At 37.6% G+C, this 24,822-nt stretch overlaps 1 protein-coding gene across 1 annotated transcript in view; it reads right to left on the reverse strand.

Annotated features, from left to right (window-relative positions):
* Positions 1-24,822, reverse strand: part of TLK1 (tousled like kinase 1) — an 88,589-nt gene that overhangs the window by 20,236 nt on the left and 43,531 nt on the right. Inside the window, exons 6-12 of the mRNA XM_019522788.1 lie at positions 22,676-22,765; positions 21,775-21,867; positions 20,411-20,521; positions 18,786-18,922; positions 16,457-16,645; positions 10,570-10,636; positions 1,523-1,620 (exon numbers count right to left, since the gene is read on the reverse strand). Coding sequence (XP_019378333.1) covers positions 1,523-1,620; positions 10,570-10,636; positions 16,457-16,645; positions 18,786-18,922; positions 20,411-20,521; positions 21,775-21,867; positions 22,676-22,765 — 785 coding nt within the window. The remainder of the gene's footprint in view (positions 1-1,522; positions 1,621-10,569; positions 10,637-16,456; positions 16,646-18,785; positions 18,923-20,410; positions 20,522-21,774; positions 21,868-22,675; positions 22,766-24,822) is intronic.

Genomic DNA, 24,822 nt, shown 5'->3' on the forward strand with positions numbered 1-24,822 from the left:
CACACACTCTCACACACCCACATGCTCCTTTACTCCACACCTATTGTGTGATCACCTCTATGTGCACTACACAAACGCATATAAATCAGGACAAAAAGATTTTTTGAAATCAAATTAATGAAAGTTGTAGATATTTGATTTTTAGAATATAATTTGGTATTTTTCTGGTTCTGAGATGGCAAAACCCCTTGCTGAAAGGAGTACTCCCGGGGGCAAGGGGAGGGACTTCTGGTGGCAAAGGCTGGGGGTTAGGGGGTGGGACTTCCAGTCCCAAATTGGCAACCAGGGGGCGGGGCACCTGTCAAGGGGCAGTGCTACCCATTTGTCCCTCAACAGCTTGCCAAAACTGTGTAAGTGGCCCTGTGCCCGAAATAATTGCCCACCCCTGCTTTACAAGACAATTACTAAGGACAAAGAAGTTTCAGTATTTGGTTAAGAGAAAGTTACTTTGCCTGAGAGTTTCCAGTGCCAAACTCCCTAAATCCATCATGCTTTCTAAGATGGATGGGTATACTTTCAGAAAGCATGCAGTTCACCCCCCTCCTTCTCCCACCTGAGATCAGTTGAGTAGAGAAGTTAAAACAGAGATCCATGCTTAGAATAATCCAGTAGGTAGGCTTCTGGTATTTTCTATAGCTAGTGCTATGTTACTTCTTGGCTGTCTGTTCCCATAAAACTGAAATTTGGCAGCATGGGTCACAGAAATGTATGACTTCAATGTCAATTACTTGTTGTATCCAAAAGAGCAGCACAAGGTGGCCCTGGTACTACAGCTACAAGGTAATCAAAGTTTTCTGTACTCTCCCAGGATACAGCAACCATTTTTAAAAACATTACATATTAAATATTCATCTAACTGCATTACTGTTGGTTTTAAAACACTGGAAAATGATGAAGTTTGATGTAAGGCTTTGTTATGTGTAACAGAGTAATAATAAAATTAAAATTATATCTTTCAATTCAGGATGTCCTCTCACTGGAGACAAGTTAATTTCATTCATTTAATTGAGTAAAGTTTAGCTATTTTGACCATGACAGCAGATTACCAAAGATGTTCAAATGCTGAAAGAAACAGCTGTATCATACACAAATAACTTGGTCATTTGAGTTACTTTCCCATACAGGATAAATATATAAACCACACCAACTGCCCCCACCCAAAAATAGTAGTACAGCTTCATACAATTTCTGCCACTGAATTAAAATTCCACTGTCTTCATGCATTATTATTAGGTAAGTAGGTTACATTCCAGATTCTCCCATAAGCATTCTTTGTATGGGAGTTAGCTGGTTTTAGTTCTTCCACAGTTCAGGTCTGTGCCTTATCCCTCATATCTTTTGTAAGCTCTTGGTATATTTACTGTATTATAATCACTTTTTAATTAAAAGTCAGCCTAATTCAAAATAAGATGCATAAAACATGATTAAAGAAAGTTATGGCATATCCTCTTCCTTCTAGGAAAATGCAGTTTTTTAAAATACAATAAGTGTTAAACACTCAGAAGCAAAAATCTAGTCTTACTGTGAATTATCTTCATTGTTTATTCTTTTTAGTTCTCGTATGTGAAGATTTCTAACTCTCTCCAGACGTTCAAGTTCTGCTTGTATTTCAGCTTCTTCCTGCAAATGAAAAGAATGAACCATAAAAGCTCAATTTGCTCCCTATTTGAAAAGGATATTTTTACCCATATATCAATACAAGTGGTGATGGAGGAATGTTGCATCATGAAATCCTGCTGAACTAGAAGTCAGACCTGCTTTTTTCATAATGTCTAAGAAATTCAAAGAGATAAGACAAACCTATTTCAAGCAACCTTTCCCTCCATGAAACCTGTAAGTAGTAGGATGTTCACAGTTTTGTTCTGCACTGCAGGGATGCTATTCAAACTAAGAGGCAGCTGGTCTTGTACCTCAGCCAGAAAGAGACTACTTAGAAAGTGGCCTGAAAGTGACTCATAAGGTAGAAAAAAATGCAATATGTGCAGTTAAGATTTTGTACAAATCTACAATTTAGGAAAAAATTATTTTAAAATATTTTGAAGCTCATGTGTGAAACAAAGCAAGAAATAAAGAATTATTCATTATAATATAAAGTCAATTATTTATCAAAGAATATTTTTGTAGTTTCAAAAAATTCTCTCACTTATGTATTAATAAGTTCTCATCTGCAATATGTATGCTGCCAAAGACACAGGGGCCACATACAGATGAGTGTGGATGTGCAGTTTGTGATGCCACCGACCAGTCTGCGGCACCACACACCATGCATGCAGGCGTTCCCTGTACTACTACTTTGCAGCACAGAAGGTTTTCTTGACCCCAGGAGATCCAGGGGTCAAAAAAACCCACACGAAAAAAACCAAGGTGGTGCACGTGGCAGCAGTGTGCACTGCCCAAAAACAGAGCCTGCCTGGCCCCCAGGACCCCAGGTAAAGCTGCTCGGGCCAGTAACTGTGCTCCCCTGATCCAGCTGGCATAACCTGCTGTGTGCCAGAGCATGCGTGACATGGGCGTTCCCCGGGGACAAGCAGCAGTAGCACACCTTGTGCCACTGCTACTTGCCCTCGGAAAAACAAAAGTCTGCGCTCATATGGACCTGCCCAGGGTGGGGGATTTCAAAACCACATGACTTAAGACAGTCCCTAACTAACACAATACTTTAACCCCCACCCTCTGCCCTCCAAATACTTATTCCAGGCACTTGCCGTTTACAGATATACTTTAAATAGTTACCCATTCTGTTGTATCTTGTAAACAATGAAACATCTAATACTTTATTTGCACTTGGTATTTATAGTTAAAATGGTTATATAATCTGTAAAAATGCTTCCTACAAGTTGAACATGAGTTAACAAGTTTAAATTCTAATTTAAACATGAAAACCTTTGCATATGCACAGCACTATCATTTTGTTACTATCGAGTTCTCAATGTGCTACATCCTTTTTTTATTTTTTGGTATCCCAATTCAGTAATATTTTGATCATTCCTCAGATTAAAGCATTTGTAAATTATTTTAAAATAAACATTCTTAAAAAGAAGATTTAACTGTATAATACCTTTTAAGAAAGGTTTATCACAAAAAATGTGGTAAAGTATTCTTGATTTGTGTTCTTAAGTGACAACAAAAATTGTACTGTTATGCCCTGCCCTCCAACTTGCATACAAGTTGCAACCTCTAGATACATTAGAATTGGCATGTGCAGTATACAAGGCTGTTGTGTCTAACACAACCAAACAAAGCATTTGAAGAATTTCTGTGCAGCAATGCAACGTGTTTTTAAATTACAGGTCCATAGTGAAACAAAGGAAAATGAGATCTCAAAGCTTATGTTAGCAGAGAACTAATGTAATAAAGCTGCGACTCAAGACACAGATTTTAAAGAATTTTTTGGCAGAAGACAGATAAGCACATAGCTATATTAAAATTAACCAGCCTGTAATTTTTGTTTTTCTGTATAAAATAGAAGACTCATTGTGAAAGCATATTGAAAAGTATCCAGCACTGTGTTAACATTTTATTTCCTCTACAGAGGAACTGCATTCACTTTATTGCTGTGCAATATAGCAAACAATTTTGTCAGGTTACCGAAAGCTATTGTTGCCACAAGCTGGACCTGAATGAAGGGAGACAGAGTTGGCAGCTCTACACCAGAGGAAAAACCCAACAAGGGAACGGAATACATCACCTTGCCACTGCAAACTTTTAAGACGACACATTCAAGAGGCAAGAGGAATATGATTATTGGTAAATTGATCTCTGCTTGTTCAAACACAAACATCTAACTCTGATCAAAAATTTAAAAAACCCAAACCTGTCAGGAACAATATTTTCATATTCTTCATATGGGCTAAGTACAGACAGTCAAAAAGCCTAAGGCTGAATCAATTTAATCATTTGCAAGTTAAACTGCCCAGACTGAACTGATAAGCAAGTGAACAGACATTCACTTACGATTCCAGAAATGCTGCCACATGCCTGCAGTGGCCCAGCCACAAGCTGGGGAGGAGAAGAGGGATGATTTGCAGGAGAGGTGCAAAGCCCAAGGAAGTCTGGGGGGGCTGTGAGTTAACTTGAATCTGGAGGGGATCTGGGACAAAAGCTCAATAAACTGATTTAACCTAAATTAGTTAAGTCTGATGCTACATCCATCCTCCAGGTTTATGGTTTATTTTAAACTAGTTTCAGCCATTTTGAAAGCAGTTTATGTGCACAGAACTTCTGTTGTGTTACATATTTGAACTGGTTTCTGATCACATATCAGTTTGCATGTAATTTCTGTCCCTACCAATGCTGTTTGTTACATATTTGTACTCTATATGGCTCTGCCATTAACACTTATATGTAAACTGAAACATTTTTGAAAGAATTACAACAATTCAGTTGATTTTTACAAATAAGAAAAGTTGAAATCCATCTACACACAAAAACGTAGCAATTATGGAATTATTCTAGGTAAAGTGACACACACTAAAAAGTGTTAGCTGAACTGGATAACTGAAACAAATGTAATTGTTACCTGAAACAAATTAAATGAACATATTCCCAGTGCATTTAAGACTCAAATGTATCAAAAGAACATTTTCCACGGACCTCTTGAGTCTCTCCTTACAATAGGCAGTAAAAACAAAGTCTATTTTACATTCTCATTTTGAGAAAAAAAGACCAAATCCCAAGTATTCAACATCTGAAGATGATACAAAAGATTAATTTTCTGCTGACAAAACTGGGTGGATTACTTGCTTCTCCAACTATACAGTATCATCTGCATTCTCTTTTTATATACAGTGTTAAATATTTTTAATATTTAGATTCACCTTTAAAGTACAGTTGAATGCCCTGATATAATATGCAGCTCCATATAACTTTATATTACTCCATAAATAAATTTTAAAAACACAATTGTGTGTTTTATTCATCATTTCCCCAAAGGCTAACAAAAAACCTGCAAATGCATCTGTTAAGGATTTTTTTTTCATTAACAAAATGCAATTCAGTGGTTCTCAAAAAGTTGTTCATAGTCCAAGGAAAACAGGCTGGTTACACTGTTTCTAGATGTTATTTTGGACACTAACTCATGGAATACCTGTAAACCACATTCAGATATTTTCTTGTTTCACATCACTGAAATACAAAATGAAGTAAAAAAAAAACCATTCTTCAGGACAAGAATCACTAGCAGGGAAGGAATTTATTTGGGGTCAGGAAAAGAAGAATATTGGTGGTAGCAGCACTACTGTGAAGCAAAAAAAAAAAAAAGGTGGGGGAAGGGAGGGAGAGAGAGAGAGAGAGAGAGAGAGAAGAAACAGGCAATGATTTTAAAAGTGAAGAGAAGGAGCAAGCAATACATAGGAATGTCCGGACCAAATTTTAGATGTATGCTGGTAACACAAGAGTTAAGTTTGATCATGCGCAGACAAGGCCTATGGAAAAGTCCACAGCATGCTCAGCATGTGCCCCCTGTGTGACCCTAGGGCTTGTCAATCAAAGCTGACCTAGTTTTGTAACAATGCGCATGCTCAGTCTCACACAAAGAATGAGGTAATTAGACCAGAAATTTCTCTTGGCAAAGCAACCTGATTGGCTACCTGGTTGCCTTAAAAGACTTGTGAGCCCCTCACCCAGGGCGAGACGAAGGAGACTGGAGAGACCTGCTCGAATGGCGAACAGAGGCTGCCTTGGCAGGGACTGTCTCCCTAGGAGAGATCTGAACTGAGAGCAGAGGCTGTTTCAACAGGGACTGCTCCTCAGGAGGGCTTTCTGGCCCATTGGTCTCCTCCTCGCTGCAGTTTTGCAGATCGATTCAACTCGTTCTGGCATTTGACTGACCACGATCCTGATCAACCCGAACTGCTTCTCGGACACCAACCACGGCATTGTCACCTCCTTCGGCATCTCATTGACCACCCGTTTTGTCCATTTGGACTGGCATCACACCATTAGTTGTTACAGTTCTGTTGTTCGTATCCCAACTGATGAGCTGTTGACCAGCCCTGGGACTATCAAGTTGGGCAGCCGCCCCTAGCTCCGGCTAGAAAGCAAGGGCTCACTCGAGAACCCCATGGGCCAACAAACCCCTTTGTTGTTTGTACGTTACTGTAACTGAAAAAGCAAGAGTTCCTCTGCCTACGCTCTAAAAGCGTAAGTAAATAAATCAACTTTATTTGAAACCGCACGTGTCCCGTACCGCTCAGACTCCTCACTGCCAATCCCGCCTGTTTTGTATCAAAACCCTCGGCCCACCGTGACCTTGGGGCCACTGTTCCCCAACAAGGAAAAGAAGGAGCAAGCAGTACATAGGAAGAGAAGGAAAAGAATCCAGGCACAAAGCAACACATAGCACTGGAGCATTAGGCAAAAAATGTGGAGGAAACTCTCTCTACCAACAGACAGGAAGGGAAAATGATAACCAAAAAGGTGAAAACATTTGTATCAAAAAGATTTTTCCCAAAACTGCTTTTCAGCATACCCAAAACTGCCAGAAGAGAACCAAGCCCCTTCAGAGTCAATGCACAACCACACTGATATCCAAAGTGCAACCATATTTTGTCAAAGTGCATTTTACACGACCTCCCAACAGTACCTTCCTCTAGATTCTGCATTAAGTGTGTCAAGTTACAGTATTAAATCCCTACAAAATATTAGCAAAAACAAAAGTATAAAAATTCAGTGCTCTTTTTAAAACACTTGCTCTACAGAACTATACTCATGTAGCCTCCATCTCCAGTGACAACAAATTTCTCTTAGACATTCAAGTTTTTCCCTATCAATATTTCTTAAACAAAGAAAAAACAGTATCATCATCCTCAAAGCAGGTGAATTTAGGCCCCTGACAGACTTCACACTTAAGACATGATTAAATGGTTAATATCATCTTTAAGTAGTGACCTGGGCAAAAAATCATTCAATTAATGGCCTCAAAAAAACAAAGAACCTGCTTCAAAGCTATTACACATACTGCACGTAACACAATGTATGTAATGATTTTGTGGCTGGTTCCTAGCACACCTGTACCTGAATGTATGGCCAAGTGCTCCCAGCCTTTGGAGCACATGGGAGTCTTGAAGCCTCTTGCATGTCCCAGAGGCTGGGAGCTCTGATCATCTGGTGGGGGCTCTCAGTCGGGCGAGTGCAAGGAGCCACGCCTGCTAACTCACTGGTGCAGGGAGGGCCTAGGATCAGGCTCCCCCTGCAACAGCAATATGGCACAATGCAATCTGATGCTGGATTCTACAATACCACTTCCTGCCATGTATGGGCGGCATGGCAGGAAATGTGATTGTTGGGAATCTGCATCAGATTCCATCATATCTTTAAATTGACATCTGAGAAGATTCTGTTGTCAACAATCCCACAAAATTTAAAGTGGCAAAGATTAATTCCTTCAGGACAGCTGCTGGCAACTTTTATAGGCTGCTGGCTCAATTAACTATCGATGTAAATATCATTAAAAAATTATGTTTAATCTCTTCTATCAGTTAACCAATAACACAGCAGCTCAGACACAGCTGCTGCTGGGAGCTGCTCCTAGGGCCCTTTGATCTGGGGGGACAGGAGGGAAGGGTGGAGGGAGAGGCAGTGGCAAGCTCAGTCAGACAACGCAGTCCAGGTGAAGTCTTGGGCTGGGAGGGAGGGAGCAACTGCAAACAGCTAACTGCTTAATTGATGAGTCACGGCTTTTTTTCTCTTTAATCTCAGTCCCCCTTGCCCCTCCCCTCCTTGCTCCTCCTTCCTCCTGCCTACCCTGCCTTTGGGTTCTTGTGGGGCACTGCACAGCTTCCTCCCCCTTTCCCTGCCAGACTGTCCCCCACCCTGCACTAAACAGTAACCAGTAAGATAACGGGTAATCTCTGGGCTTATCAGTTAAATGATCACCTAATATGAAGTAAGAAGTTTAACCTTTCATATCCCTAGGATTGACCCAGTTCAGGTCAGAGGTGGGTAGAAAGGACCTGCAGCAGTGGAAGAAAAGCATCCACTATAACTGCTTTTCTCTGCAGCAGTGGCAGAAAGCAACTGCCGCCAAAGCTCCTCGCTGCTAAGAACAACTAACTTGTTCAGAGGCATGAACTTTTGTAGGCTACAGCCTACTCCAAGTTAGTCTATAATTTGTTATCCTGCCCTGCCTTCTGCCTAATTTCAGACTAAGTACCTCTCCCTACTCTGATTCACAATTAAATGCAATTTTATTTAATGCTTAATACAGAATTTCTTCCATATTTACTCCAGCATTTCCTTTTCTTAAGATACTACTGGAATTCCTTGTTTGTACAGCCAACAATTAGTATACTACCCTTTTGACCACCTCTTTAAAAAGAATTACTGGACTAGCAGGGCTCAGAAGGAAGAAATGGCAAGTTCACTAAAAAAAAGAGAAAAATATCAGACAACAAAAATAATTTTAAAAAAGAGAAGGAAGGAGAAGTTCTTTGGAAATGGTTATAAAACCTGGGGAGTACTTTATTCAATACACAGTCCCCCTTGCTATGCACAGTGGGCTAGCTGATGATGACAACTGAAAAGGTTAACAAAGATAATCAAAACAAGGTAATCACTGAAAACAGCATATACTCTAAATTGGACTGCTCCTTTTTAAAAACAACAACTAAAGTGTGATAATTACCTATAAATTTAAATGGAATAGCTTTTTAATTTTTTAAATATAGGAGCAACAGGAAAAAAAAGTTATTTACTCCATATCTTGTTCTTTTGCTGCCCTTAATTTTTTTCCACTGCCTTTCATATAAAATTGTTGTGATCATCTGCTATTTTCCAATTTTAAAATACAATTTTTCAAATCCAGTTTAAATGAGTTTGTCTGAAGCAGCCAAGTTAAACAAATATCTTTGCATTACAGTGCACTGCTCAAATGGCTGAATTAATTTTAATACATAAAAAGTTTATAATAAGCACAAAGCACAAGCTGTGCAGTATGCATTATGGACAAGAAATTTCTAGCTATCATATTTAACCCATTGCCCTCTTTCCTCTGAGTATGTATAAATCAACTCATCATCAAATTCTTTTCTTGGCTTGAGGAGTCGAAAGTTCTGACATCAGAATACTCAACAAAACTTAATACCAAATCAATTAACTTAATCCGGGCCTGAACATTTTAGAAGCCTAACAACAGCACCCAAGGTGGATCCAGATGGGTACAGTTGCACCCCACTTTGATTTCTGGTCCACTCAAAGTTTAAAACCAACTGCCTGGCAGTACCAGTACGATTTCTATTCAGGTAGCAATGAGGAAACCTCTCGACTTTGTGGTTCATTGCTATCTACCCAATTCCTTCCAAACACTTCTCATTCCACAGGTGTTAACAACCCTCTCTCCATTTTTAATGCTCTTGATGCTCCACTAATCAAGCTGTTCTTTCTACTGAAATTCTAGTATTAGCTGCTCCTTTTAATGTAGCTTCTATTTCACAGCACTGGAGACTCTAGCTAAAAACACTAAACGTAGGTGTGCAAACGTTAACTCAGATGAACATCAATTCAGGTATGGAAATAACCTTCAATGAAGCACTGGATGCACTGCCAAGGTACTTAAGGCGGCTAGATTTTGTTTTATGAATTTAAAAGATTTACATGCAATTCTCATTCGATTATTTTGCCTGGTTTGTTGTGCTTTTATAAATAATATATGGTATAGCAAATCAATGCACCTTCCAATAAAGTTACATTTGTTTTTCCTGTGATCTTAAACTGAATAATATACCCCTAGGCCTCAAGCATATTGGTAAAGCTTCTAGTTTCTTTAACTGGAGAGAAATATGTTTTATTATGTGTGATAATCACACCATCTCTACCCCTCATTTCAAAATCCTAGATCCGCCCATGAAAGCACTTAAATCACTCTCCAGATTCTGGTTGAAATTTGGCAGCTACAGAAATGAAAGCCTGATAGGCAGTAGGGGAGAAACAAGTTAACAGTTATTTAACATAAGCAGCCTGCTGCACGGTCAACAAAAATCTCACTATCTACATTCTAGTTTTTCCACATTTAACATTCTGCTGTAACATTCATTGCACCTTACACTGTAACTAAGAATTGAAGGGCTGTACCCTGTTCCTAAGGAAAAAGAAATCATGATTTAACAGGCAAAAAAAAAAAAGGTTAAAGCAATAATGCCTAATCTTATGAGGTGCTCAATACTTTTCTGCAGAAGGTAGATTGCCCTCAGCTCATCCCGACTTCACCAGCTTGCCTTAAAGAAACGTAATATTTCAAAGAATCATTACACAGCCAGTAACATTTTAGGCAGCAGATACGACTAATGACAAAACAATGTTGGGAGTTACTCTATACACGTACCCTCCTTCGATGAGTGACTATAATAATCCCTGACAATAATCACCCCAATGCTTGTTCAGAGTATCAAATGGACTCACACCTTTCTATCACCCCAGATTTAGAACAAATAAAGTCACTATTCAGTACACAACTCTACACTGCTTTCTAGTAAGCAGTTTTGAAAAGAAGCCTGCTCTAGCTGCTGCTATGGCACCATTTGTTTTTTATTTTGATGCATGACAACAAAAATCCAAGAATAAAAGGACTCATACCTTTTTGAGATGTCCTAATCTAAGCTTGAAAATTTCCTCCTGTTCATGATATTCGGCTAGAGTTAATCTGCAAAAACAATACAATGCATGGGAGTTATAGCTTTTACAAGATAGTAAGAACTGTAAGATGCACAAAAAAAATCACTTTGTTTAGCATTTTAAAATGCAATTAATAAGCAGGTAACCCAAAGATGAAATCAATATCTACACAGATAAGAATGAAATAACTGAGAAACAGACATCTCTCTCTCTGATACATCTGTCTTACATAGTTGAAATTTCCAATTCCAGAATCTCAGCCTTTTAGCCCAATATGTCCTAAAACAGTATAAAATTAAGTAGCGAAAAAACAAACAAGTGTACAAACCCAAAGGTCAACTTGGGAAACACAAGGTCCAAGGCATTGTACCCTTGTAGGTAATTATTTTTCTTACAGTTACAGTATATTTTATTGACAAATAATTTGATTAGAGGTGACATTATTCATTAGAAATTTAAAATGGTTAACATTATTACCAATATATTTTTGGAGATAAGTTTATAAAATGCTTGATTGTATTGTTGACAGTTATTTTAACTTGGGTTAAATTACTGGTGAAGTAGGTCACTGTACCCTTTCACTGCTTAAGTGATTCAGCCACCATTTCCAGTTCAGCTCTGTTTGTAAAATAGACTTTATAGTAATTTGGACAGCATTTTTCTTAAGTATATTACAAATCTTTTGACAAAAGCAAATGTAAGTAGCCCATCTGACTGATATTTTCCTTTTTTACTTCACCCAAGAACAGCTGAATTGATTATTTTTCAAATGATCAAAAGCTTACTATCAAGCATAGATTTAGCACTGAAATTTCATCTCAAAAGTTAGAAGTTTCAGGAATTATTAGCAACTACAGACAAAGGGTTAAAAACAAAATCATGATATAACAAATAACAGCAGATCACAATCAACACCTTGCTATAATATAAATAATCTCTACTTTACAGTTGCTGAAAAATATTCTTATTTCTTCCATAGTCAAGTGAATGTTCCCTCTAAATTACAAGCATGTTGATAGAAATGAACACAACTGCCTACTAGACCCCTACTCTTGCATATTTTAACTGTGCACAGAGATATGGACTAAAGCATCTCTGTGCAGATGTTACTAGTGAATACCTGGAGCAGCAGAGGAAATAGTGGTTAGGAAGTCAGCAGGACCAAAATGGCTAACAATGAGGAGTGAACGGAGGAAGTCACTATGGAAACCAAACAGTACTTTCTAGATGATATACTTTATTAGTCACTAGCAGAATAAACAGTGGGGTTGTCATTAAGCATATAATACCCACACAGAATAGGATAATTAAATTTGGGACAAATTTTAAAGGGTTGCTGTGTTTAATATCCCTACCTTTTGGATTGAGACTTTTGAATCAATTCCTTTTATAAAATTTCTTTGAGTACTAAAGAAAACTCAGAAATCAAACCACTGGTCACTCGGCTACTAAAGTAAACTTTAGCAAACAAAGACAATGTGTAGGCCAGTGGTTGTCTACTTTTAAGCCTTAAGGCAACCCTTCATAACTTTTCTGAATTTTGCAGCACCCCAGGGTGCTGGATGAGATTTACTTAGAATTTAACTTCTGAAAATTTATGGAGGCTGCCTTGAGGCTAAAGAAATTGAGAAAGACTGATTTAGCTGGTGCCAGAGAAGGGTGATGGGGTCAGAACCTCACTCTGCTGTGCCCTGCTCTTTCCACCACTGACTCCCACACCCCATGCCCACAGCGTCCCCTGTGGGTCATGTACGCTGGTGAGTGAAGCCATCTGCTGTCTATGGGTGCCTGCAGACATGCTGGAAGGCTACTCCAATGTGCTGTAATTATAGTGCATCAGTCAATTGAGTCTGCTAGGGCGTGCTAATTAGTCCACTCCAGCAAGCTTCCGTGTTTCATGTATCACTGTCCCCACATTTCAAATTGACAGTGGGAGCACTTCAACTAAAGCTCATTCAACCAGCTTTAGTTAAAGCATCTACACCACCATGTTGAAGTGCTGAGACGCTGATACATGGGAAGCTGCAGGCAATTTAATCAGAGCATCTCTAAAGCCCTACCACCTGAGCATGTGTAAAAATGCCCCATGTGTCTACCTGCCCACAGCACAGCATGCTGCTCAGAGTCTGGGGGTAGGCAGGTGTGCTAGAGGGCAGGGGAGGACAAAGGCAGCAGTCCCTAAAAGAGTGGCTGGGGATGCCACTGGTCTCCAAGATGCTACAATGGACACAGAGAGACAGATGGGGGGACAAGGGGAGGGAAGAGAGTGCTTTAATTCTCACACATGGACTGGGTGCCACAAGTACCCCTTCAAGGGATCTCACAGCACTCTGGTTGAGAATCATGGGTCTATACAGTCTCTCTCATTTAATGCATGGCGTCAGGCATCCGTGGTTTGTTTAGGTGATCAGATACCATCTTGACCGTCTGCTATAAAAACCTCAGATTTGCTGCATTAGAAGAACAAAGCAAGCCATTAACCTTTTATATAGCCAGCTACTCTAGGAAAAAAACCTCCCTGACAAAGCCTCAAGTACTACTCTCAAACAGTTTTGAAAACTGTTTTTTACTGCTCACGTACATAAAACTTTTCAGCACTGGTTTCAATCACACTTTCCTGTAACAAAGCCAAAAGTTGTTGCCATGTCTATGCCACAGTCAAAACCAAAATAAATGGCACAGAGGCCTTGTTGCTGACAAATATTACTAACTCATCCCTTCTTTTGTATAAAGGTTGACCTAATCAAACACGTGTATGTAGACCTCAATTATTTCTGTTTTAGTTCATTAAACTCAGTGGTTCTATACTTCCCTCCAGCTGTGTATAAATAAAGCCCCTTCCCCTTTGGCTATGGACTAATTAGTACCATTATTTTCAGAGTGATGAGAGCAATATAAATGCAGTAGTGGCAGATTAGGTAGAGTAGATGACAAATGAACACTAGAATGGAAAAGAACAATTAATAATTGTTTCAATCAGCCAAGTGGACTAGAGTTTAGCTCTGTATGGGGAACAGCAATTTCATCTTCCAGAGGAGAATGTACATTACGCTAAATAAAACTGTAACAAATTTTAATTAAAGATTTAACACACCACTGAAGCCCTGGGCGTAAGGGCATCTTGGGGCCTTGGTTTCTGATACTCCTAGGATGCATAATGGACTTCTGCAAGTAACGCAGTTGTTTAAGACAAACTAGGCAGGTAGTCTTATGCATGGGCAGCAGTTATATAAAGATTAAACTAAGGTGTGCAATTGCACACCCATGTTTAATTTGATTAATGGATTTATATAGAACTGCAATTTGATTGCTGAAATATTGAACTACAACTACAATTAACTTCTTTTGACACCTAGGGAACCAATAACTGCTTTTAATGTTTAAATTCAATGTAGTTTACATGTAAGTGCTTAATCAAATTTAAATTAAATGTGAATTTAAAATATTTAAAGTAATTTTGGAAATCATTGAGATGGCAAGACAGAAGCAGCTTTTTGTAACTTTAGAGGAAAAACACACCCAACAGATTCACATACTATTAAATATGCAATGACTCCTGTAAATTCTGCTCCATTTCATGTATTACCATCTACTAAAGCAGCAGTGAAGAGGATCTGAAGACAAAAAAAATGGCCATATACATCACTCAAGTACATTAAAAGGCAAGTAACAATAGCAAGTGCTTGGATTTTTAATACACAGAAAGTTTGAATTTTTACAAGCTCTATTTGGGTAGTAAAAAAATAAAAATGATTACAGAGCTTTTCTGCACAGCTAAAAAGTAACGAGACCACTAACATATCTTAACATCTTATGCTTGTGATTGTAAAATTCTAACATAATTATTGCCATTTCTTAAGTAAATAAGGAGCTGGAGATTGTCAAACTGCATAAAAATTAAAGTTAGTTTAAAGACTACATATTCTGGAAAAAACCCAATACTGGTTCTAGAATTATTTTTAAGGAAATTTTTAAAAGGTAGTTGCAGAGTGAAATATCCCTATTTTATATGTGAGAAAACTGTTTAAGTCTTAAGCTACATATGAAATTAAAGCTGTTTTTTTGTTAGCACTACTGAGATATTTTCTTACAGAGAACTCTGATCCAAGAGCTTGTTTTCCCCTAAGCTATTGGCATCAACCTAATGGTCTAATGTCAGTTATTAAATCTTGTATCAACACTTTTTATTGTCAGTTCCTTTGCCACCATGTGCTGCCTACTGTAGACATGTAAAATGCAGAGGTACTGTTTCCGTGATCATAAAGGCTGCTTGCAGACATTAACTCCACCCCCCACACACACAAATGGTGGTTTACTTTAAACTCCGTGTGCTCCTGCACCAAGCCCAGCACAGGCAGTGTGTTAATTGGACCCAGTTCACCTGATGTCTGTATACAGTGGGCATTTCAGTGGGGCTTTTTTGGTGTTTTTATCTAATAGCTATTGAATTGGCTTTAGCTAAGAGCACCAAAAAGCCCTGCTGAAACACCCAATCTATACAGACACTGAGAAGCTGGGTTGAAATAAGCACTGCTTCTTCTGGGAAAGCAGCCAAGAAGGTCAATATCTTTCCAATGGCCAGTAGATTGCAATCAAAAGGAAATCTAGTCAATTTAAAAGAGACATTTATGAGAATCTGAAGCACTCTGCTTTTTGAAACAGTGACAATGAATATGCAATAGAGCTGTCAAGTGAAAAGAAAAACTAAAAAAACAGGAAAACTTGCCTCCACTTCAAACTCTTTTCTTTATATTTAACTTGTGTTATCTGTAATAACAGTGGTAAAATGTTTTTTCAGAAAGATGGGTTATTTAAGCTGATGCCTCTTGCACATACTATTACACTTCTATTAAAGCAGATTAAAATAAACAATACTTACATAAGAGTTTTGCTTATTCAAACAGTTGAAAAATATTAATGAATCAGATTACTTACCAATATTAATAAACCACTATTAAAAATGTATATGTTTTAACTTTAACTAACAAAATAAATTCTCCACTGAGGTAACATTGCCCAAGATAATTTTGTGGCTACTTATTAGGAAGGTTACAACTATTTTATTACTTATTTTCACAATGTTTTTAGTTTCTAGGTGACCAAAACTTTTCAACAGATTCAAAAATTTCATACAGCTTCACTTCTTACAATGTATGCAGCTGTGGTTCAAACTAAGTGGCAGCATTTTTTTCTCTGCAGGAAAAAATGCCCATCAGTAAAAAGAAGAGCTGTACTTAACAGTTCTTACTTTTATTTTGCGATTGCTACCATCCCTTGATATATGAAGTGGGAATTAGCACCTCCTTTAACAGAGGATCTCAAGGCTTATGCTCTTCAGAAAAGAAACGATATACATTTTTATTTGCTTTGTTTCAGCTTATTTTTAATTTATATGCACGCCTTCAGACACCAAAGGTTGGAGAGAACTCCTTTCAAAATCAATTGAAAAAGACTAACATAATTTTCAACAGAAACTGAATCTACTTGTAAAAGCCTGATTCTCTGTTAGTTAACTTGTATAGATCAGGCATAACTGCACTGAAATGTGATGTTATAGGTATAGCAATCTACAGTAAAGATTCATCTAGATTAGGGAATAGTTGATACACTACATCAGAGCAAAACAAGGCTTTTACTTGTGAATTTACCAAAGATGAAGTGCACTGAAGTACTGCATTTTCACAGAAACTTGCAAGTTTCCCTAACCTTGACAAGCCCTCAGTGAGACCAGAATCAGATCCTAACTTGCTGAATATATGGCATAAGTACCATGCTCTTGCCACTACCTGGAAAGCAACAGACGTTACCTAGAAAACTGTGAAAGATTAACTGAAACATTAAAACTTACAGCTGTGGTAAATTGGGTCTAACAAAGGGATCATTTTCTGCCCCATTGACAGCTTTATTTTTCCTTTGTTTTGGTTCAGAATTGGCAGATGGTGCCTGAGAATTATTTGTAGATGGAGGCTTTCGCTTTGCTAGGAGCTTTCTTTGCCTTTCAATCTCTTCTCTTTGTTGATTCACCCACTCTTGCTGCCTGTAAACCCCAAAAATAATATATTATTTCTCATCACATTTGACAACCAACAGCATTCCAAAAGGCAGGTTTCCAGCAATGGATTTAATTCACTAACTGCCTCATTGCTTAGTAAAAACTGAAGAGTTTCAAATTTTTAAAAAGGTACTGCAAATTTGAAAATACCATATTTACTTTTTTGGCATATAGGAAAGGACTTTGCATGGCCTTATTCTGGATGTTTGTTTCTTAGTGTATTCATTGTTGATCCTGTATTTTCTTGCACACAACACCCACCTTTTCCCCAAAACTGGGGTTTGTATAGTAGGCAGGGAAGCTGTTTGCTGGGAAAAAGCACTCCTGGAGTCACTGTGCATGCCATGCTGCTCCCACTCATCTAACTCAAAGTTGAAGGGATGGAGTCCTGTGCTAACTCTCTCACAGCCATATTGGCTGAGCACTGTACCTTCTGCATGAAGCAGAAAAGTGAGCTGCTGGTAGTATCATAAGGCCTGTGATGTGGAAATAACACTTCATTTACAGGAACTTGCATAAAGGACTCCTGATGTTGCAAGAACTTGGTGCCTTAATCTTGTGTGACATAGGAAGTTCTCCTGGAAACAGTGTCCAGGAATGATCATGGCATTTCAGGAGACAGACTGCCATACCAGGAGGTTCCTGCCACCTCACCAGCCTGTCGCCTGGGATGCCACACTCCCTAGACACTCAGGGAGTCAAGTTCCCAGGAGGATTTACTCTTTTGTCACATAGTCAGCCGTGACTGGAAAAACCTTTTTTTCTTGTGTTCTGCCTTCTAAAAAAACAAAGATATGGGTCTTATCGTGGGGGAAAGGTGAGGGAGGGCAAGATGAGGTGAGAAGTATTATATATGTGACAAAATACATTATCTTTCAAAATTTGCAATTTTTGTAAAGTTAATATATTGATAATAATCAAAGAGTTGTACTTTTTATTAACAATCATCTCAATATAAATGAAGAACAGTATCATATAAGAGTGTCACAAGAAATAAATCAGTGTTTAAAAATATATTACTTTAACTTCTTATGGAAAAAGTTTCTAGAGGCTTGGCACATGCTTTCTGCAACTAGGAAAGAAACTATATCTTGAGAAAGTGGACAATATGGCTTAACAAAAGGAAAGAGTCAGGAATGTCAATAAAAATATCAATATAATTGTATATGAACAAGATATTCCATCTGAGCTGAGTTGTCATTAATAAATCAGTTGGGTTAGATTACAAATAATAATGGTACGCATACAAAAATCACATATATACAGAAGGCTACTTAAACTAAAGCATTATATACTACTAGGTCAGGGGTTCTCAAACATTTAAAGTAGGTCTATTTCTTAAGAGCATCTCCCCTCACAATCATCTATTAATCCCATTCAGGTTTCCATACCTTCCATATATACTTAATAAAATTAAAAAACTGAGTCAGTTTCCTTCCCAAAGCATGTATCTGAAATAAATTAATTGCTTTCTCCCTCCCCAATTCCACCCTCTACCCAGTTTCCCCAAATGCTTCCTCCTCTATCCCATTCTCTGCTGAAGTACCTTGTTAAGGCAGGTCTTTTCCTGCTGGCGGCTACAGGCTCCTTTCCCCCATCCGCTTATGCTAGCAGCAGCCCCTAGTGGAAGCTGCTAGGTTTGCTCCTCCTTCTTGCTCCTCCTTCATTGCAATGAAGAGCCTGGATGTCTGAAGAAGCTGCTATAATGAAGGATGTGGAGCCAGCACCATGTGACCAACAAGCACTCCACAGACCATTAACTGTTCCACTGACCACCAGTAGTCTGTGGACCACAGTTTGAGAATCACTGATCTAAGTTTACAACTTTTTCTATCAACTGTGCTGAATAATTAAGTGATGCTCATTTAGTAAATTCACACTTTTTCTAAGGCTTGTTAAAATCAAGTGAGACCCAAATCATCTTCTTTCAAAGACACCAGGACTCAGCATTCTACATTCTGTCAGTTGATTAAGGGAGTTCTGTACTGTATTCTCAAACTTCAAAAGGCACAGCAAAATACTACATATGAAAAGTAACTCCAATCCTAGAAGCTCTTAGTAATAAAAAATCCACTGGAGGGAACTGACAATTACTGAGAATTTTAAAAACATAACATTGACTAACTTCACAAGATTCTGAAATGCAAAGCCATCTGTCCACTGTTCAGTAAATGAAGCACCATGACGAACTGTTGTAAAATGCCCAAGGCGTAATCTGTCTTGCATGCTCTTCTCTCTGCTTGCCAGCTTTTCTTGTGTGCTCTAAGGAATCAAAATATTAGCATTTAGTTTTACTAAAGTGTTTAAAAGTCAGTACATACAAAGCCCCATCTAACATTCATTTTTTGTGTGGCGAATAATGGTGGATATAAATAAGTTTCTACTACTTTTATTCCAATTAATGCTGAAGATCCCATATAGCCTGTTATTCTTCTATGTATGATACTATGAGCAAGAAGACCTGAGCTTTATTTTCAGTTTCCACCTTGAGTTTGTGATCTTGGCAGTTAGCAAAAAATATTTTCATTTGTAAACATAACCATACTGACACAACATCACAGGTATGAACACACAACTCAGAAGGAGGAGAACATCTTGGATAGGGGAATATAAGTCACCTCCGGGTTGTCAAAATACTAGGTTACTAAGGATGGCCTACATGGCCTTGAAGAGCCTGTAGGACTTACTGTAGTCCGGAGAGCCAGACAACATCCTCAGAACAGGGCACAAGTCTGCTACATTTCATTCCCAGGACACCTACTATGTTATAGCTTGCAAAGCAGCCATTATAAAGCCATATATAATAGTTAACCTCTACTGTACCTCCACTCTTACAAGATAAGGGCTTATAGGAACCAGACTTATCACACTGAATACCCCCCACCCAAAAAAACCCCCAAAGAAACCAGTTACACACAAACTTTTGCATTTTTTGATGTGTTTTATAGGATACTATTTTTTCTAGTGGTTTTTCTTTGAAGCTTTTGGGCTGGGGAGGGAGGAGGGGATGCCACATAGTCTTTATTTTTTTAAAGAAAAATTTGGTTAGTAAGGATAGCATTAAATTTGAAGTTCACACCTCAAATAAATGGGATGACAGAGGGGCAAATTAACACCTTGGCTGCTCTTAGTACTGGGTTGAAGGCAGAAGACAGCATTAAATGATTTACATTGGAAATTATCCCAGTTCCCTTATGTGCGCTTCACCAAAGGATTCTGCATGTTCCCTGCAGAACATGTTCATATGTATTTTTTCAACCATTTCTAATTTTATTTTAAAAGTTTACTCAAAAATTCCCACAGAGAACAGAAGCCACCGAGAGGACTAGCCATATATTAAGTTTACATCTTTTACTATATTTGAATTAATGATGAACAAAAAGGAAGACAGTTTAAAAATGCATTTTCCTACTCCTTCATAACTCAGAAGTGTCTTAAGTTTAAAAATAATAACTTCTGAACCGAGAACAAGCAGGAAAATGTCATCCTCAATGGAGATTTGCAGATGTTATGTACAGTCACCTTTCCCTGGAGATTTTCAAAAGACGACTGGACGCCCACCTCGCTGGGGTCATCTGACCTCAGCAGTCTTTCCTGCCTTAGAGCAGTGGGGCTGGACCTGATGATCTTGTGAGCTCGCTTCCAGCCCCTAACTTCTATGAACCTTCTATGAACAAGTTAAAACAGATGGGATAACAGATCTATAGTCCTTTCTACCAAAACTAGTGCAAAGGCACTGTTTCAGCTTACCTTTTCAATTAGAAGTTTCTTGCTCATTGAAATGCATTTGTTTAATCTTTCTTTGTATTTTTCAAGTAACTTTTGTTGCTCATCTATTTGCCTTCTAAGATCACAGTTAGCCTAAGAAACATACCAAATGAAACTCAAAAATTTAAAATCTCTCTGGTGTAAATGTTAAAAATAAAAAATGTAACTTATTAAAATGTACATTATGCTTGACATTAAACTAGAATATGAAAAGCACATTAACATTTACATAAGCAAAACAATTAATTGTTGGTACATGGATCTATTCAAATCTCTAGTGATGGCTTTATTTGCCCCCCCCCTTTTTTTTAGTTCCTGAAGTCCATAATTTCCAAAAGCTACACACCAGAATATTGGCTACCATACATTTTATATTCTATTTTAGAGGACATTTTGCATGTAATTTAATACATTAGCCTTTTCTACACTTTCATGATTAAATAGAAGTTTCAATTCTAGCTCCAGTGCCTTTTCACAAAGAGTTTCAGCAATTAAATGGAAACACAGTAATCTTTCATATTTCATAATAAAATAAAAATTCAGGCTGTGACAAAAGTTTTGGATATCTTTGCAAAAAGCTAATAATAGTGTAAAATGTTGATAGTCATAACTGATTTCAAACCTCTGAGGTAAAAATTATTCTCACTGTAACACAATGGCTTTCTTTAAATATTATATTTATTACTGTTATACAGTCGAATATAAAAATAAAAAATATTGTATATGTAAATATATGTATTGGGGATAAACACAAGACACTGGTGAAAGTTATTTTAAAGTCTGATTTACTCATCATCTTTAAAGTTTTATTTTTCTGGTCTCCTTAGTTGTCTCCTTTTGTTCACATCATTAATCTACATCAGTTAATCTCACTTCTGCATCCCAAACCCTGGAGCTTAACCATACAACTCCTTTGTTTCAATACTTTCCGGTGTACTTTACTATTTTTTGATTAAGGGCAGTCATTTTGTTCCCAAATAGTTGTCACAAGTACCCTAGAAATATACACAGTAATACTTTTGCTATTGACAATTGCTGTGCTTTACGTTTAAATCAGGAGATCTGTCATGTGAAAATATAACAGAAACAAGTCAAATTTATTAACACACTGTAAATACAATATCAACCTCTCTCTCAAAGCCTCAAAAAGTCTGTAACCATATACAATAATTGGCAATGACAAAAAACATTTTTTTAAATACTGAAGCAAGAAAAAATGCATTTGCTTATCAGAATGTGCTCTCAGAAAAAGCATCGATGCAGATTGAGTATTTATATTGTTATATACATATAACTCCAACAACTGCTTTTTAAAATACAGCTTTTCTTTAGCGTTTAATACTTACCCTGAGCAAGTCATCTATACGACCTTCTTTCTTTTCCAAGTCTTGATTTTTATTACTTTCTAGTGCAGCTAATTTCAGCATTGTGAGATCAGTCTAAACAAAAACAGGTTCCAATATTTAATTCAATTGTTCAATATTTAAAATATGATTTTCTTAAATTTTCATTATACAATATTATTTTACTTTATTATGATTTGTCTTGGTCTTTTAATAGGCTCAGTTAAGTAGAGATGGGACGAGACACCTAAACTGATAATAGATTCCTTCATTTACTCAAAGCCAATCTGCTAAAGAACAACTTGTTTTGTTCATTGGGAGTGAACACAGACAGAAAAAAAAGTATGTCCCATTGAGCATACCCTTGGTAAAACAACTCTGAAAGACAGAGGGTCACGGGATTTAGTTGGATATGCCAGACAAAATGCTCCTGCAGTGGTAAAAAGGTAAAAGATGATTGTCACTGGTAATTAGCTTTGATTTTTTATGTTTGAGAGGCTGTGACCTCACCTCTCATCATTTTAATTACCATCATCTTTTTCGCTTCCCTGTCTGCTTTTGAATTTTGACATGACTACAGCCATTTCATTTACTGACACAGATAGAAAACATTGCGTCTATGATCACATAACAGAATGCCGAGCAAGGCATGAAGCATTTATCTGTAAATATTAGTTGCTGATGAGATGCTATGGTGGAAGAAAAAGTGAATGTACAACACTGAAATCTGAATGACTATAATCAGAGACCTAAATGTTTTAGCAAACCTCTAAAAATGCTTTCAGAACCTGGACATTTCCTAGAGAGTGGTCCTGAATCAGGTACCAAACAGGGAAACAGTCACTGCTCAATGTTTTCACATATACTCAAAATGATACGAGAGGTTTCTACTCAAAGTGCTTACCTGAGTAACTTTAAATGATAACTGCTTTGGTTGCATAACAGGGTGGTCCCCAAAAGCTAATGAAGTAGGAGAAGGACTATTTTGCCGAACCTAAACCACGAATAAACAACAGAGATCAGCTGCAAATTAAAATATTCAAATTACAAGATAAAACACAATTGGGATAAAGATTACAAAAAGCTGAAAAATATCCACCTGACTCCTTCCTTATTATTTAGTAGTTTTAGTTAGAAGAGTAAAATACATATCAAAGACATGAAGATAAAGTATACAAAGCTCTTTTATCTAGGGTATAAAGTTTATAAATATCTTGTTAGACATCACTTAAAATATTGTATCTAATACCAACTGATGTTTCATTAAACATCACATATATTGGAGATAGCACAACACATCCTCCAGTTAAGGGTAACTGTGTCCAAATCTCCTTTCCTGGAGGCTTTCAAGAGGCTAGATAAGCACTGGGCAGGGATGATTTAGGAATAGAATGTTTGTACTCGGGTAAGGGGGTTAGACCAGATGAGCCTTGAGGTCTCAGTCCCTTCCAGCCCCATGGATTCTATCATCTGTCTCCAGGAAAAAAAGAGATTTAATCTTATTTTCTATGAAATAGAAGAGACTGAGGTAATCTAATTGAAATGTCAACAGACTGATACATATCACAAGAGGAACAGACTAAAAAGTGGTGAAATACAGTCACAACTACATATAAATTTATGTTGATACCCAAGTTTTTTCTACTGACCACAGATTTTAAATGGGATAAACACACCTCATTTAATAGCTCTCATATACCAAGTCTAACAACCTTGCTGGTAAGCAATTGGTATAACAACTTGCAACCTTTCCCAATATCCCTCAAGTAGCTTTTGTTTTGAGAATAAGGTTTGTAAATTTGAAAATAACTAAGCTGGGTTTCCCTGTATTTTTGGAGATCCTCCTTGCTATTAGCAGCTGTTGTATATTATGGATCCAGATATACAACACCTTAGTCTGAAATTTCTAAGAAAAAAAAAAAAAAAACCCAGGGAAGAAGGAAGAAATTTTAGCCAGATTCAAAGGTTCCCTGATGCTCTGTTGCTCAGAATATAAAGCAATTTTAAACTAATTCCAAACATGTTACCATTCAGAAGAAAACAGAGTTTTTTTGGTGTAGTTTTGTGTAAAGTGTAGTTTTTTTGTGGGTTTTTTTTTTTTTTTTTTTTTGCATTAAACCCTTTCTGTGATGGAAGAACTGGTCCTGCCATCTGGAATTATGCAAGGGCAAACTCAATACTGGAATCACAAGATACTAGATGAAAAAAACTATTTATTTTCATATTATATCCCAAATTGTGCATTTCAAACATTAGTAGTAAAGACTAACTCTTACTATATATTAAACCAAAAAATCTGTGTAATCAGCAACTGTAATTATAAGCACATCTAGAAGAAAAGTTTTGTTTGGGCCTATGCAAACAGCTATTATGCCTTGCTTTGCAAATTCCTTAGGGCGGGGAGGAATGGGACAGGGATTGTGAATGTGTTTTAAAATTACTTACGTAGAAATCAAACCACTACCAAATATATCCACACCATACAGCCATTTGTACAAAAGTGTACATTACAGGAATAAACAAGGGTATATTTTAGCCACTTAAAAAGGGGAAGGGGGAGCTGCTACTCAGAAATGCACATCAGCTGTCGCTATTATATCAGCATGATGCTTCAGCCATAAGAGTTAGCTAAATGGCATTAACTTTGACCCTGAATGAAACAGTGATGGAGCAATTTGGCCCCATTTGTAGCACTACAGAATCATGCAGACATAACAATTGCATCATAAGCAGCTTGTATTAGTATCTTTTGGAGCTTCCATTCAGACTTTAAGGCTAAGCAGAGACATTTGGGCATGTTTGGGGCAGGTTAAATTGATACTAAGCTGCTACCTGATAGATATCAAGTCAGTCAGGACTGGGGTGGAGGGGCGAGAGGGCAGGACTGGTATGACTCCATGGGGGGAGGTCCCCTCCCAGTGAACCTACACCCCCCCACCAGTACTTACTTGCTCAGCTCCAGCAGCAATGAACGCTGATAAAAGCAACTGCACCCAGAATGGCTTGTGGGATGGGGGATGAGAGGGCTGGCTAGTCGGACGGGGGTGGTGG

The sequence above is a fragment of the Gavialis gangeticus genome, unplaced genomic scaffold (genome assembly GCF_001723915.1).
Source record: "Gavialis gangeticus isolate Ggan-Ray unplaced genomic scaffold, GavGan_comp1, whole genome shotgun sequence".
In the NCBI taxonomy this organism is placed as follows: Eukaryota; Metazoa; Chordata; order Crocodylia; family Gavialidae; genus Gavialis; species Gavialis gangeticus.